Below are 16,855 nucleotides of genomic sequence, written 5' to 3'. Positions count from 1 at the left end.
CAATGATAAATGATCTTAATCTCACTTCATTTTTCAACTTAACAAAAGGCAAACAAAAAAACAAGACTGCAGAGTTTACTGTTTATTTAGGTCTATTTTGTTTAAACTTGGTTTAAATCAGTACATAGTGCCGTTGTTGTTCAAAATAAAACATGGTGGAATGGTTTCTCTGAATGTTTGTATAACTACTTTTTATAACATTTCAGCACATTTTAACAATACTTGTCTCAATAATACTGATAACCGTGATCATTTTGGCTACAATAATCGTGATATTAAATGTTCATACCATAAGTATGACATTCCAAGATCCCAATATCAACTTCTGACAGATCCACATCCTTTCAGACCACCGACTTATCTCTCAAACCTTGAATGCCTTGAGTACTGTTTGTTGGATGGAGATTGTTGGTGGTCTGCCAGGTTGGTTAGAAGTCTTAAATGGTTGTTTTGCACATTACAGTATAGAGTCTGTGTATGATAACAGTTAATTATATCTCTTAATGTATATTATCAATGTCATCATTAATTGAAGGTTGTGCACTAACAGTGATGAAGCTAATGTCTCCATGGCTTCACAAAATGCATAACCAAACTCCATAGCTAGACGTGTGAAAGCTCCTGTGACATATCATGTCTTTTACAGCAGCTTGTGCATCTGTATCTGCTGTACATACTGCAGCTCTGAGGACTGTCAAGAAAATATTAAATTTGCATTACACTTGTACTGCACTTCTCAAGTCAAATCACAGTCATTAGCAAAGAACATGACAGTGATTACAGTGCTGTGGGATGTTCGAGTAGAGTGTAGATGTTTGACCGTGAGGGGAAAAAAGAACTCTCAGCTGTCTGCTCTCGTTTGATCTGGTCTTGATTGCTGTAGCTGCTGGGCTCCGTGAACACACAGCAGCCGTCCTCTGTTAAAGCCCCTCACGTTTAAAGCTCCTCAGAAACAAACAGGATGTGTTTCAGCTGGGGGTCCCAAGAACCACCAGCTGTTTCCCTCAGAATAAATGCAGATTAATATTTCATGAACGTTATTTAAGAAACAGCATGTTCCCATGGTGACAGCAGGGCTCCAACATGTTTTAAATTATATAAAAATTTGAATTTCATCTGCTCATGAGAATGAACTGAATTTCTGTGATAAGCAAAAGTCCTGTAACAGTTAATTCTCTCCTTGTGGTACAGAGATGGCTCAGCACAATTTCCAACCTACGGAAAATATCCAATCTGCCGATAAAAATCTATAGTTAATCCAAATATTACTCTGAGAAAAAATGCCTGCAGAATATTAGAACCTCAGCCGTCAATCACCAGGTCTTTGTCAAGAGAAAATGAGCTCAATCAGAAAAGATGGCAGATAATGGATGGAAGTTATGACAATTATTCACTTTTCACTGACGATAAGCAGCTTCAGCACCAGCCCTTTATCGCATTTTAAGGTTGCATTGCCAACGTTTGGACATGTTTTTTAAATTTTACTGATACATATAAAACAGATGACCCACTTCTACACATTTGAATATATAATTACTTTTTATTTGCTGGATTTAATGTATTAGTCAAAATAAAATAATAAAATTTGGCCTTTGGCATAGTTGAATTATATTATGTTATGGTTCCTGTGGAGCCTGTGTTTACTGATTTTCTGTTAGACGATCAGCAAAATGTGCCATTTAACCAGGGGTGTAAAACCTGCATGCAGCCAAGTTTGTATTATATACATAATATATAGCTATGCAGCAGAAGAGGTGGTAATTGTGAGGGTTGGGAGAATCCTGGCTGGGTTACTGAGAGCTGATAAGGACACATTTATACTTTTTTGTCCTTGGTTAATTTCATTTTTCCAGGTGCAGGACTGGTGCTGTTTCTGTCTGGGTTGTTGTTTCTGTTGTGTGGATACACATGCCCATGAGTTTCCAGAGAGATGTCACCTCACTTTGGGAAAACCTTTACTGGTGCTAGACAGTGTATTTAGTCTCCCATTGTGTGTATCAGTATTAAATTCCTCCCAAATCATGAAACAATCGATGCTGTGGTACAGGTCTTGGTATATGGTATTTGCTCTGGATCAGAAAAGGGAAATCCTCCAGTCTGTAGTCTTACCGATAAACTAGTAAGTAATTAATATTTATTTATAGAGCACATTTAAAACTACCGTTGCCCAAAGTGCTTTACAATATAAGAAGATACAAAATATAGAAATGGAAAGGGGAGGGGTAGAATATGACACCAAATTAAATTCAGCAAAGAAAGGACAGTAACTTTTACCAGAGAATATAAAAGACATTTAAATGCCATCGAAGGCTAGAGAATAAAAGTAGGTTTTAAGCTGGGATATAAACGATGATATGGATGGTGCAGACCTAATGTGAAAAGGAAGTTTGTTCCATAGTCTTGGGGCAGCAGCTGCAAAAGTGTAATCACTTTTATTCTGAATAAGGGCCTTATTGAATGAAGAAAGCACTCTAAAATGTGTATGAAGTATATGAGGATTTAGAGGCATGTCAATAACATTTAGAAATCTATAAGAAATAAATGCATATTAATAATATTTAGAAATTAAAAGAAGTGTTTTATGTTCTTTTTTTTTTGTTGGAAAAGCCTTGGCCTCTTATTTATTTATTTATTTTCGTTTTGCAGTTTTTTTTTCTAGAAGGCATTTATTTTCTGGTTGTTTTGTTCCTCTCTGCAGCCAAACAGCAAAGGTCAGGTGAACAACACAGGAGAGACAGATGAGTTATAGGTTGTGGTGGTCTGATTTGAATCCATCTGTATGAAACTTGGAAGCGTTGAATTCATACAGACTTTGTTTGGAGTCTATATTAATAAGCTTGAGAAATTGATTAGATCCGCTTGGGAAATTAATTTGGAAATAATTAAGAATCCATTAACATAAAAAATGAATGCATCTGAAAATGGCAACTGCTCAGATCATTTGGCTTATATTAGATGTTGTGTAAGGGTCTATACATCAAGGTTTAGGTGTATTTTTCCTGAGAGCTCGAGGAAGAGCTCGAGCGGATTGCAGTGCTGTGCTGTGCCTGTGCAGAAGAAAATCCATTCCAATCCAGATGAAATCCATTTGCTATAAATTGCATATGTCCAGCTGTGCAGATGGAAACTGTAGATTACTGCTCACCTGTAGAACATCGTCTCAGCACCTTCATCACTCGTTAGCCCTGAAAGCTTGTTGTGTACAGGTGTGTTTGTCCTTAGTTGTCTACATTTGTTATGCAGAAACACTGGGCTGTTTTAATTGGGAAGCAATGGCTTTTTAGGACTTCCACTGTGAGTATGAGTTAAGTCATCTTAGGAAAAGAATATAGATATTCAATTAATGTACATCAGTTTAGTTTAAAATCCTCTCACCTCCAATGCCTTGGGTTGAAAAATAATGTAATTGGTTGTAGCTAATATACATTTATGACTACAGCTTCTCCCAGTAAAGGACTGCACATTTTTCTTCGTACTATTTCCTGAGAAAGCACTGCCTCAGTCTATTGCATGATGTTTTACACACCTCCAAAGTTGTCTTAGAAAATGGTTGTATTTTCTGCTTTCCCCAATCCAAGAACCTCGAACCTTGAAGGGTGCTATACACTAGAGAGTGCTGCTGAGGAATGTGCATACTTTTACAGTGTAGGAATTATATAAAAGAAAAATATATGTGATCAGAATGTTAGCATAACAAAAGAAAAGGAACTGTACGTTGTCAGTGCAAGGAGAAGTAGGGCAGCTGGCAGGCAGCAAGAGTTTATTCATCATTAGTCATACTTTATCCTTGCTAACAATTGATAGAAATCTATTTCTGGAGTTCTACATCCATTTGTATTGGACGATAGTTAACAGCAGCTTGTACAAGGGGCATTCAATAGGTTCTCTGTATAGGTATGATTTCAAACACATAATATATTTTTCTATGTAATCATGCTTACATTCTATACATTTTTAGATCTAGCTTTTTAATTACCTGAAAAATGCCTTTTGTTTTTACTCAAAAAAATGTAATTTATCAGTCTTCCCACAGAGACCTTTGTTCAAGCTTGGGAGCAGGTAAAAATCCCTCAGGGCTGGCTCCGGGCCACAGGGTAGAGGATTAGTCACGCACAACGCCATGCTCGAGTTTCCTCAGCATACCTGTTATGTCCCGAATGCTGTAGTTTTCTTACTGAACTCCCCTCAGATATCACAACACAAGCTTATTCAGAAATCAAGTCAGGATTTTCCAGCAGTAAACACAGAGGTACAGATAAATGGGTGCCATCCGTATTTCAGAGCACGGAGAAAGGAGAAAATTCATTAGCTGGTTTCAATCCAGGTTACCAGCTTAATTGACTCCAAGACATTTCCCTAAGAATAGAATGAAATTTATATTCAGTGTACTTTAGAATCACTTATTCCTCCCACTAATATCTGACCTCCACTTTCCATGGTTTTCCTTAATAATAGCAGAGGTTACTTTATGAATTATACATGCTACATTACATAGAAAAGGCCTCCAGGCAGAGAGATTGTGCAGAAACCTTGGGCCACTTTTGCTCAGCTGCCAGCTTTGCAGGCCAGTTTTGAACGTAACACAGTCAAAAACATACTAGGATCGTGACAGGAATTATTACACGGTATGTCTTTATTGTAGAATATTGTTATAATGTTCAGTGTTAATATGTTTATTATTCATGAACTGTGTGTGAAGGCAACTGTAGGAAATGGAATAAAGGCTCTCAGGCTTGTCATAGACACATGCTGCAGCTGGATCAAGGCGCTTTTTGTGCTCCACCTCCATCATCTCACTGCTGTGAGAGCAGTATTCCAAAGGCCAGTGCTTTGATCAAAGTGCTGTATTGTGCAGCCCAGATGTAGGCATAGTTTTCTCCAGTGTATTTATCACCAAACACATCCAAATGAACAGAAATGGTAATTATTAGAAACAGCTGAGCATTGCCTCGGAATATGAAAAGTAGATGGGCAGTTAGAAAATGTTCACAAGCTCAGCGGGACGGCTCAGATCTTGGCAACATTTACACACGTATTATATCTCACTCTAATCTGACGCCATTGTAAGCAAAATATAAACAATTACCCTGTGGTGACTTTGATTGTTTAAATTTGGCGCAGCATTCAGCCACAGCGATAACCCCCCCCCCCACTGAAGACGTATTCTTGGTTCCCCTCTAAACTTGTAGAAACACAGCCCAGTTCCATGGAAAGAACAAAGGTTCCAAGAATCAGGAACAGAACCAGTTCAAGAACCAGAGTTCTTTTAGTGGAAAAGTGCTCTGGGAGAGCGAGGACTAGCGTGTGCTTCTTCCCAGACCACTGCCTCTTTTCTCACTGCTGCTAATGCAACCTCACCAGACATTGCGGAGGAGTGTGAAGACGGCTCAGGTCTGTCACATTAGCTGAAAGATGCCTATGCTGGCGGGCATTACACTGTGTCAGGGGAAGGGGCCATCCCACCCACACAGAGAGCAAAGACAATTGCTCTTTCAGGACTCCTGGCTTTGAGAGGCCAAGATATGACCTGATGATAAGAGCAGCAAGTGACCGCTACACCACTCTGGAGCTCATTAACCAAATATTTAACCATATTCATATCAGTAACTACCTTACATCATGTGCCATTGATCTGAAGGACATCTTGGGTAATTGTACAGTAGGATTATTTGTATGGTCGAGTTAAAATGGTGTTGCTGCCAGGGTTTACAGAAAATATTGATAGAATACAAGCACAATGCTGACATAATGTGTTTCCTAAAATACTAAAATAAAGTGTGTAAACACAGTATGGAGACAGTGCCAGCCCAAATTCCACTTCTAATGTCTTCTAAGTCTGAACATACTTTGTGTCAGTTAACTGCATTTGTTTTTACAATGTCTGTGGGCATACGCTAAAGCTGCAAGCTGACCCAATATGGTCAGTGTCCAAAATAATGTCAGATTTAGACTGTAACATGGGGCTGAAGTTGGCTTTCTAATGATTATTTTTTCTATTTAATTGAACCCAGTTTTTGGTCATTGCAAATTGTACCCGCTTGCCAGAGTTCCCCTAAACACACAGTGCAGCCAAGATTGAAATGCAACTGATTCTTGCCCAACTTCTTTTGCCAACTCTGCAAAATTCTCTTATGCTAACGAACAGATGTCAGAATTGGCTAGCATTGTGATCACCCGGAGAGAGTGAGCTCAGTTATGCTCTCTTGGACACCCAGTCCTGGATGAGTATGTCATCACCTGGGGTTTCTTAGACAGTTGCATTACATTGGAGCCCCATAGTATCAGCTGTTATTCAAAGGGATGTTGTGGTAACCTTTGCTGTCACTGTGGTGGTACCCTCAAGGGTACTTTTCAGTACCTTTACGGAACATAATAATGTTAGAGAATTTTACCTTATTCAATAATAATTGTTGTTTTAAAATATGTGTTTTACAGTTTTATAATAAAGGATTACAAATATTCACCTCTTCATCTGGAGAAGAGTGTGTAATGTACTTTTAGGGAACACAACTGGACTTTAAAACCACTGTTGTACCTTCAAAAGTACAGGCTTAAAAATTATGGTTCTAACAGGGTTCTTTCTTAAAGGAGTTTCTGTATAGAACTTTCTATATAGAACCCTGAGCAAGCTTGTAACTGTAGAGGAACGGTTTTTGGTGCCATACACAACCCTTTTCTCAAAAATTCTATATAGAATCATCTATAGCACATTCTCTATCAATCAACAAAACCCTTTTAATCATGCAAATTTGGTTCTTCAAATGTTCAGGGTTCTATATAGAACCTTTTCCTCTAATAAAGAACCCTTGTAGAACCATATTTTTTAAATGTATTCATTTTCACTGATTATACCTTTAGTGACCAATAATGTACCTCTACAGTACCTTTATGTCTGAGAGTGTACAGAGATTCTAGACACTGCCATGTTTGATCTCTCTTGTGCTCTCTCTCCAGTTCAGTCTGTGTATACAACAAATACACACTCGTCTTCCCTGTGAGCACAGCGGGTTCCTTCATTCTTCTTTCCTTTCATTTTTCCAAACATGAGAAGCCGTGAGAGTAGACCTGAACCTCTGGAAGCCCTGTGATCTGAAGATCTGAGGAGCAAGTGGTTGAAAGCCCTTTCTCACTTTTCTATCAAAGTGGACCGTATCTCATTTCTTCTCCATAACCTCAGCATCGTTGGATAGATTTATGATCTTAACGATTGCAGAGGTGCCCCCTCCCGAGCACTGCTAAGCAATGCAGATGTTCATAGTTCAAGGTTGAATCCCAGCTGTTGAGGATATGGATGAACTACCTTTTTTCACGGATGGGAGACTTCATTGTTGTAGTGGTCCATAATTTCCTGGATGATAGCAGGTTGTTTGTGGAGCACTACAGTTTTCAATCAGAGGAAAAGATGGTTTTATTAACCTTGATCAGCACAGCAAAGAAAATAGTGACCCTGCAAAAAGTCCTAGAACAGTGCAATTCAGACTATTGCTGTGTTCTATGGAATGGCGGTAGATTAACAGATGAGTCAGCAGCACGCTGCTCAGTGAGTTTGAAGTATGGTGTGACAGCATCATGTCATCGGGAAGCTTTTCCTCAGGGGAATTGGACATATTTTAATATTATTAAAAAAAAACAATGAATTAATTAATTCACACATTTTGTAACTGGGGCGACGCGGTGGCTCAGCAGGTAGTGTCACAGTCACACAGCTTGGGAGTTGTGGGTTCGATTCCCGCTCCAGGTGACTGTCTGTGCGGAGTGTGGTGTGTTCTCCCTGTGTCTGCGTGGGTTTCCTCCTGGTGACTGTCTGTGAGGTGTGTGATGTGTTCTCCCTGTGTCCGCATGGGTTTCCTCCGGGTGACTGTCTGTGAGGAGTGTGGTGTGGTCTGCGTGGGTTTCCTCCGGGTGACTGTCTGTGAGGAGTGTGGTGTGGTCTGCGTGGGTTTCCTCCGGGTGACTGTCTGTGAGGAGTGTGGTGTGTTCTCCCTCGTGTCTGCGTGGGTTTCCTCCGGGTGACTGTCTGTGTGGTGTGTTCTCTCTGTGTCCGTGTGGGTTTCCTCCGGTGCTCTGGTTTCCTCCCACAGTCCAAACACGCTGGTAGGTGGATTGGCGACTCAAAAAGTGTCCGTAGGTGTGTGTGAGTGTGTGTGTGTTACCATGTGAAGGACTGGCGCCCCCTCCAGGGTGTTTTCCCGCCTTGTGCCCAATGATTCCAGTTAGGCTCTGGACCCACTGTGACCCTGAACTGGATAAGGGTTACAGATGATGGATGGATTTTGTAACTGCTTCTCTATCCTTATCAGAGTCCTACACAGGATCTGGAACCTACTCAGAGTCATTGGGTGCAAGGCAAGAAAAATCCCTGAACAACAAATGGCATCACACCCTCATCCAGTCACTCACACATTCACAACAGTGAACTTTAGAGGAGGCTTGTTGGTGCAATATGTGTTTCTGTCACACTGCTCTAGCTTCCTGAGGTTGTGGGTTCAAGCCCCACCACAAGTGGCTGTCTACGAGGGGAGTAGTGTGCTCTCCCCATGTCTTTATGTGTTTCTTCCACGGTCTAACACATATTGGTTGGTGGATTGGCTACTAAGTAGTGTCCACAAGTGTGAATGTGGTGTGTGTTTGAAGGATTGGCATCTTGTCCAGGGTTTGTTCCTGTCTTACACCCAGTGAATCCACGTACACTTCCCAATCCACCATGACCCTGAAGTGGATAAGTGGCTACAGACAATGAATGAATGAATGAATGAATGAATACAAGAATGCTTTTTTGTTTGTTTCATGCATTTTGGATGAAAATATAAAATTACATTTTTTAAATAAATTATTATTCAAGGTAATATTTAGCCACAAGCCCCGTTGTAACTTACAATCCACTACACCTTTTCCACAGTTCTCCTCTAGGCAGCTTGGCCATTTTCAGCTCTTTTTTGTGTTAAGGGGTGTCTCAATGCACTATCTGTTCCAGCTAAATTGGTGCTTAAGTTAAACGTCTGCTTGATTTGACGTAAATTGGGAGAAAGTCAAGGCAATTGTAAAAGTTTCTACTTTCTGCTTATAGCAGCATTTGTTGTAGAGTGCACTCCTGCCAGTGAGTCTGGAGGCATTAACAGTTAAGAGAGTGTGTTTACTGACGCAGACCTGTCTGTGTAGAGAACAGTTAAGTCAGTTAAGTCACTTATATTGATCAGTAAGCCTTTGTCCTCCCTCTTAACGTGCTTAAGTGTTTTTCATCTTATTACCGTCTGACATGTCAGGATTTCCGGAGCATTGCATTAACACTGTTATGTTCAAGAAATATAAGCTATATGGCCAAGGGTCTGTAGACACCTGCTCATCCAGCATTTCTTCAGCTGCAGGAATAGCCTCTAATCCTCTGGGAAACCTTTAGACTAGATGTTGGATTTGATGATATTCAGCCAAAGTACAGGCTGTGTACCAGTGTTATATGATCACAAAAGCCACACCAGCTCACCAGTGGTAATAATTTCTCCACAGGCCAGTGCCTGGTTGGTCCTCCATTCCGTTCTTTTGGGATGAGTTAGAGTGACATGTATTTTATGGGGCTTTTCCACTTTTCCATTAGGCAAATTTGGTACCTTGTATCTAGAAGTGGGTTCTTTAAAAGCGCTTGCTCACCTGTGGTTTGAAGTGAGCTGAAAAGAAACTAAAGCATAAAGAGTACTGTGCAGAGCACTGATTGACCAGACAGAATCTAGCCATTTGTAAAATATCCAAGCTACATTAGTGATCATAATAGTGTTTTGAAGAGGTTCAAATGTTCCTTGGATTGGTGGCAGACAAAAGAATCCAGCGAGAGCTGGATGGCTCAACAAGGAATGAAATACCTCTACTGATCTGTTTGACATGATGCATGTTCAGTCCCAAAAAACAACAACAGCATGCGAATACACACTGAGTAAACAATGCTTAACATTACTGGCACTGTTGTTGTTTCCAAAGCCTGTTGTTCCTGTTAGAGACTGTGTTTTATGATGTTGACAGCTACATTTCAGGGAACTGTGGTAGTGGAAAACAAACCAGGCTTCAGGTACCAAAAATGAGTGGTGTCAAGTAGGGTAGGTACCATACAGTGGAAAAGTGCCTTTAGTGACCTCACTGAGGTGCCTGTGACTGAATACACTGAAATCCTCAAAGCCACATTCTAACATCTAGTGTAAGGTTTTTCCAGAAGAACGGACTCATACTGCATTAAAATGGGAAGAATCTACTTAATAATATTCAAAATGCTGGATAAGCTGTGTTCATATATTTTTTATATACACCTCTATACACCTCTCCTTGAAATGAAGATATGGTTTTTCCTGGGTTGCCACATTGCAGTAAAAGGAGGGAAAGTCAATGCCTTTTAAAAAGAGAGGCTAGCTTCTGTACTACTCTTCAGGCTTAAGGTTATCAGCCTTAGTTCAGCTTGGTTTCACACTCATGCAAAATTGTCAAACAAATGGTCCTATTAAAAGAGAAGCAGCACATTCAGTGAGGGTATTATTCCCAGAGAGATAACCCTGAAGAAGTTTTACCATTCACTTATGCGCAAGTGGTTTTAAAAGTCCGTCCAGTGACGATAGGAATACAATTTTGGGACGTAAAAAACTACAGCCGTTCAGAAAACACAGGACACAGGAGAATTGTTTGTGTGTGAGTTCATTTGTAAATTACATCCATTCAAAATTCCTTCATAAGTGAACACACAAGGATGACTTATTTTCCATTTCATGAGGCTGTGTTGGAGAAGATCATTTCTGGTTTTATATATTTTGAACCTTTATTCACTGAGCAGTATGTATCAGCCTTGTCTTTGACTTCTCATTCATGTGTTTCAGTTGAAGCAGTTCCAGACATTTTTCAGGGCAACTAAATGACAGCTGTCTGCTCTCAACAGGCTCCACAATCTACAGGCTTTTAAATGGCCATCAGTGTTCAGAGACTTAACAGCTTACATAATCTAAGAACTAAGCACCATGTCTGACACTCACTACATTCAGTGTTAACGTCTAGATATTTAAAGCATTAATTAAGGAAGATGTAGAATATCCACAGCTGCAGACGATTACTCAGTAGCTGTTTCAAATTCTAGGTTTTTCCAGAGAAATATTGTAAGATGTTTGCCTTTCTCCAAAAATACAGTAACAGTAACAACTTGAGGTGTTTGGAAACCTAATGAGTGGCAATTGCCATTAGCAAAAGATCAAGAACCAAAGCTGAAAAGTAATATCCATATTTTTAAATTCAAATATATACACCTTTCCACCAAACTGTGAAATTCACAGAACAACTATTTAATTTCTTTTCAATATCAGCCCTTAGCAATTCATTTTTCATATCAGTGAAAAAGCCTGAAAACATTCAGTAGAACATTTCATTACACAGATGCGTCAATAACTAAACATGACTTGCATGACTAAACATGCATTTCTTTGGGAGGGAAATTTGCTTTCACATACAAAAGTAATTTGCACAGATATTTTTCCTTGTCTCCAGAGTTCAGTGTTACCTCAAGCACATGCTATTATGTTTACACCTGTGCTCTGGGATGGCCAGCCCATTGTTATTAACACAACAGCTTCTTTGTTTTTCAAATTGTCTTCCTCCTATTTTCTTCTTCTTGACAGCTCTATATTTTCCAGGTCCATTGAGCTGTCTCCGCACAGTGGAACGATGGACAAAACACACTGGGTGTTGTGATGATAGTGTGTAGCACATTTTTAAGAACGTGAGATTGACATTTAAGGGCGTGAACTTGGTCCCATGGAATTTCTGAGAGGGCCTTTAAATGTATCCACATATATAAATATACATATTTTCTTGTGCCTGGTTTAATCCACACATTTATCTCTTATAAAGTGGTTGAAGCCTGATTATTGTGTTGTTGTATCATCTGAGCTGTGAGTCTTCTGCAATTTTCTTAAATAAAGCTTGTGTCTGAGCTTAACACTCTCCAGGAAACTAATTAACAGATTCTAATTCAAAAGTCATGAAAGCTACTTTGGACAGTTTCCTTTAACTAGATTGTTGTGTACCATTCTACATCCATCCATCCATCCATTATCTGTAACCGCTTATCCAATTTAGGGTCGCGGGGGGTCCAGAGCCTACCTGGAATCATTGGGCGCAAGGCGGGAATACACCCTGGAGGGGACGCCAGTCCTTCACAGGGCAACACACACACACATTCACTCACACACTCACACCTACGGACACTTTCAAGTCGCCAATCCACCTGCAACGTGTGTTTTTGGACTGTGGGAGGAAACCGGAGCACCCAGAGGAAACCCACGCGGAAACGGGGAGAACACACCAACTCCTCACAGACAGTCACCCGGAGCGGGAATCGAACCCACAACCTCCAGGCCCCTGGAGCTGTGTGACTGTGACACTACCTGCTGCGCCACCGTGCCGCCCATACCATTCTACATATTTATTTATTTTATCTCTCTTCCAAAAGAGAGATAAACTACCGCAGGTAGTGTCGCAGTCACACAGCTCCAGGGGCCTGGACGTTGTGGGTTCGATTCCCGCTCCGGGTGACTGTCTGTGAGGAGTGTGGTGTGTTCTCCCTGTGTCTGCGTGGATTTCCTCCGGGTGACTGTCTGTGAGGAGTGTGGTGTGTTCTCTCTGTGTCTGCGTGGGTTTCCTCCGGGTGCTCCGGTTTCCTCCCACAGTCCAAAAACACACGCTGGTAGGTGGATTGGCCACTTAAAAGTGTGTGTGTGTGTGTGTTGCCCTTTGAAAGACTGGCGCCCCCTCCAGGGTGTATTCCCGCCTTGCGCCCAATTATTCCAGGTAGGCTCTGGAACCACTGCGACCCTGAACTGGATAAGGGTTACAGATAATGAAAATGGATGAAAAACAAGAAAAGCCTTGCAATTTAACTGCATTTAAAATCATGAATGTAGTTGTGATTAACTCGATTCAATTTTTAATCGATCGACACCAAGGCTTTGAAAAATCAGAAGCCAAACTGCTACTGGAACGCTGTTGTGAAAGAATTTTACAGCCTGTTGTTCATTTGGTCCATTTCCTTTGTATATTCTTCACTTCTATCACTTCCACTGACCTGTAACAGTATGTGAATTAAATCTGTTCACTGAGTTCCAGCTACTGAACCATCTCCGAAAGGAAAGCTGAAATAACATTGAGCATGTTAACACTTTCCCATATTTTACCTTCTCCACATTCTGTGTCAGCTCTGATGGTTTGTTTAGAATTTTAATCCAGGCTACTATTTCGCTGACAAGCTTTTGCTTGTTGTTCAGACTGAATATGAAAGCGTCCTAGATTTCTGAGAACTGAGAAACACCTTATGCATTTGCTCAGACCACTGTTTGTGAAACTGTCTCCGTGTTTGTCAGGTGGATAGCTGAGGAGTGGGAGCATTGCAGCAAAACCTGTGGGAGTCTAGGGCATCAGATCCGGACAGTGCGCTGTATCCAGTTCCTACACGAGGGAGCCAACCGCTCAATTCACAGCAAATACTGCAGCGGAGAGAAACCTGAGGTCAGACGACCCTGCAACAGAGTGCCCTGCCCAGCACAGTGGAGAACCGGAGCCTGGTCTGAGGTGAGTGAAGCTTTCTGTTTTCACAGTAAAGTAGGACTGGGATTGGCACTGCTGGCATTTTATACACACATTTAGTACACACTCTCTTACACAAAGCAACTTACAAATCTAGTTGGCGTCTTGCCCCAGGACATTTGTTAGCATAGCATGCACTTCATGCTTACACAGATGAGGGGAATTAAATCTCATTATGCTGTGTGGAAGCCAGCAGTGTTACTAAATAAATTCCACCAAGCACTATTAACCATTCATTCATTCATTATCTGTAAGCGCTTATCCAGTTCAGGGTCGCGGTGGGCCCAGAGCCTACCTGGAATCATTGGGCACAAGGCAGGAATACACCCTGGAGGGGGTGCCAGTCCTTCACAAGGCAACACACACACATACATACACACACACACACACACACACACACACACACACACACACACACCTTTGAGTTGCCAATCCACCTACCAACTTTTTGGACTGTGGGAGGAAACTGGAGCACCCGGAGGAAACCCACGCAGACACAGGGAGAACACACCACACTCCTAATAGACAGTCACCTGGAGCGGGAATCGAACTCACAACCTCCAGGCCCCTGGAGCTGTGGCACTACCTGCTGGCCCAGTGACGCAGCAGGTAGCGTCGCAGTCACACAGCTCCAGGGACCTGGAGGTTATGAGTTCGATTCCCGCTCCAGATGACTGTCCGCGTGGTGTCCTCCGGGTGCTCCGGTTTCCTTCCACAGTCCAAAAACACAAGTTGGTAGGTGGATTGGCGACTCAAAAGTGTCCCGCCTTGCGCCCAATGATTGCAGGTAGGCTCTGGATCCACCGTGAACCTGAAATGGATAAGGGTTACAGATAATAGATGGATGGATGGATGGTAGGCACAGCATGTAGTTTTGCTGTCACACAGCTCAAGTGTCCTGGGGTTGTGGGTTTGAGTCCCACTGTCTGTGAGTAGTTTGGTGTGTTCTCCCTGTGTCGTAGTGGGTTTCCTCCGGGTGCTCTGGTCTCCTCCCACGGTCCAAAAACACATCAAATCAAATCAAATTTATTTATTTAGCGTTTTTCACAACTGATGTTGTCACAAAGCAGCTACACAGAATTCCAGTAAGACAAAGATTTGACATGAAATGTAAAAAACAAAATATTGTTGGTAGGTGGATTGGCGACTCATAAATGTCCAGAGTTGTGAGTGCGTGAGTGAATATGTGAGTGTGTGTCACTCTGTGAAGGACTGGCTCCCTCTCCAGAGTGTGTTCCCGCCTTGCTCCCAGTGATTCCGGACAGGCTCCGGATCCATCGAGACCCTGAAGTGGATAAGCATTTACAGACAATGAATGACTTAATGAACAAATAGATATAACAACTGAATAATATGAATAAAGATATAAATTAATAACCATAAATGCAATGATGATGTTTTCAATCCAGCAATCATAACTTATTATTATTTTATTAAATCTAAATTATTTAACATCCACTTGTTATGAGAAAGAAGACCTGTGGATGTGAGGAAGTCTGAACTAACACGGTTTTACATGTTCAACATGCACTCACTGCTGCAACTAAATTGTCTTTTGGACCATATTTGTTGGAACCATTAAAGTCATAAAATGAAAGGCATATTAATAATGTTTTGCTGCTCAGCAGTTGTTTCTGATTAAAACATAATTAATTTAATTGCATGCACACCTCCTCATCAAACATTTCTTTTAAAATCAAGGGTATTACATAGTTTTCTGACGTTATTTCAGCTTCAGTGTAGACACAATTTGGGCGAATAGAATCCAGTTACATTACAAACTGAAAGTTAACATTGTGGCTCCAGTAAGACTCCTTAACTGTGTGTAATCAGCAGCAGTAAACAGGAACAATGTAAGAGGTGTGTATGTGTGTGTGTGTTGGGGTGGGGGGTCTGTAAGTGCGCAGGTGGTTGAATGGGGTCATGTAAAATGAGCTAATTATCTTCTTTAAATGCACTAATTGGTTAAATCATGTTTTGGCCAGAACAAGTGCCTGAGGCAAGAATGTGACAGGTGAAACACTCTGGAATGAGGTGTGACACTTCAGGAAAGCCCTTTAAGAAGTGAATGAGGTGCTAATGGCAACTAAACAGGGAATGCTTTAGAATTTCCTCCAGAGAGAAAGACTGCAAGGAACAGAAGGGTTTCATTTACTTTCTGCAAAAAAGCTAAAATGATTCACATCTTTTCCTTTTCACCAAAGGAAAGATTACACTATTCTGAATATGAATACATTTTAGCTAGGATTTGCAAGACTTTAAAAATTTGCATAGATACTGAATACATTTTCATTACAGTCCAATCCACAGGTCCACAGACAAATCTCTGCACAGCCACAAAACACACCCTTTTTTTCAGCACAGTGAGTGCTGATTTATCGTATTGATTGAAAGGATTAATGTGCATGTATTAATGACACATTGACAAACACAGTGTTTATTGTAGAGAAAACAGTTCAACATTATTACTACTTGTTATTTTAAAACCTACAGCCTTAAAACAAGGTTGATCAGTGAAATCAATGATTATTTACACAACAATCATAACACATTTAGACCATTTGAATGGGTAAATAGTAGTTTAAGTATGAGGCTTTTACATCTGCTCCATTACATCATTTTAAAAAGTAGTGAAAAAAATTAAGATTAACTTCCAAAATCAGTGATTTTCATAGACAATGATTTGTCATTTTATCTTATGCTTCATCATCTAAAGAGTAGCAGCTGTTACTGCAGACAAAAATAGTGAAACAACTTATTAAAGGCCTTGTATTTAGAAGAAATATTAAATGAGCAGGTGTCCACAAACCTTTGCCCATATTATGTAAATATATTTAGCATTTCTGAAGCTACGTCAAGTGAACTTTTACTGCTAATGCAGTTTTTACACATTCACTCCTTCTGGGAATAAGACCCTGAGCTCTATTAGTTGTTCTATTAGAAGTAAAAAAGCTCTAACTGTGACAATAAATGCCGTGCTTGACCCTAGCTGAATGTTCTTTCTGTCTTCTCCTCTTTCTCCTTTCTTCTACCTCTTCCTCTCTCAGTGCTCAGTGACCTGTGGAGAGGGGGTGGCTCGACGGCTGGTCACATGCCGTATCGGAGATCAATGCAGTGGAGAGAAACCGGAATCACATCGGCCTTGCCGACCAGGACCCTGCCACGGTAAGCAGCCAAGAGCACATCGCTACACAGACCTTGTACTCAGGCCAAACACATTCCCCCTGATTCAAGAGAAGCTCAATACACCACA

At 40.9% G+C, this 16,855-nt stretch overlaps 1 protein-coding gene across 1 annotated transcript in view; it reads left to right on the top strand.

The window, feature by feature from the left end:
- Positions 1 to 16,855, top strand: part of LOC136678630 (A disintegrin and metalloproteinase with thrombospondin motifs 3-like) — a 135,929-nt gene that overhangs the window by 110,300 nt on the left and 8,774 nt on the right. The window contains exons 20-21 of the mRNA XM_066656695.1: positions 13,380 to 13,587; positions 16,650 to 16,767. Coding sequence (XP_066512792.1) covers positions 13,380 to 13,587; positions 16,650 to 16,767 — 326 coding nt within the window. The remainder of the gene's footprint in view (positions 1 to 13,379; positions 13,588 to 16,649; positions 16,768 to 16,855) is intronic.

The sequence above is a fragment of the Hoplias malabaricus genome, chromosome Y, assembly GCF_029633855.1.
Source record: "Hoplias malabaricus isolate fHopMal1 chromosome Y, fHopMal1.hap1, whole genome shotgun sequence".
In the NCBI taxonomy this organism is placed as follows: domain Eukaryota; kingdom Metazoa; phylum Chordata; class Actinopteri; order Characiformes; family Erythrinidae; genus Hoplias; species Hoplias malabaricus.
Note: the sequence above shows the minus strand (reverse complement) of the source record. Positions and strands in the feature narration are given on the sequence as shown.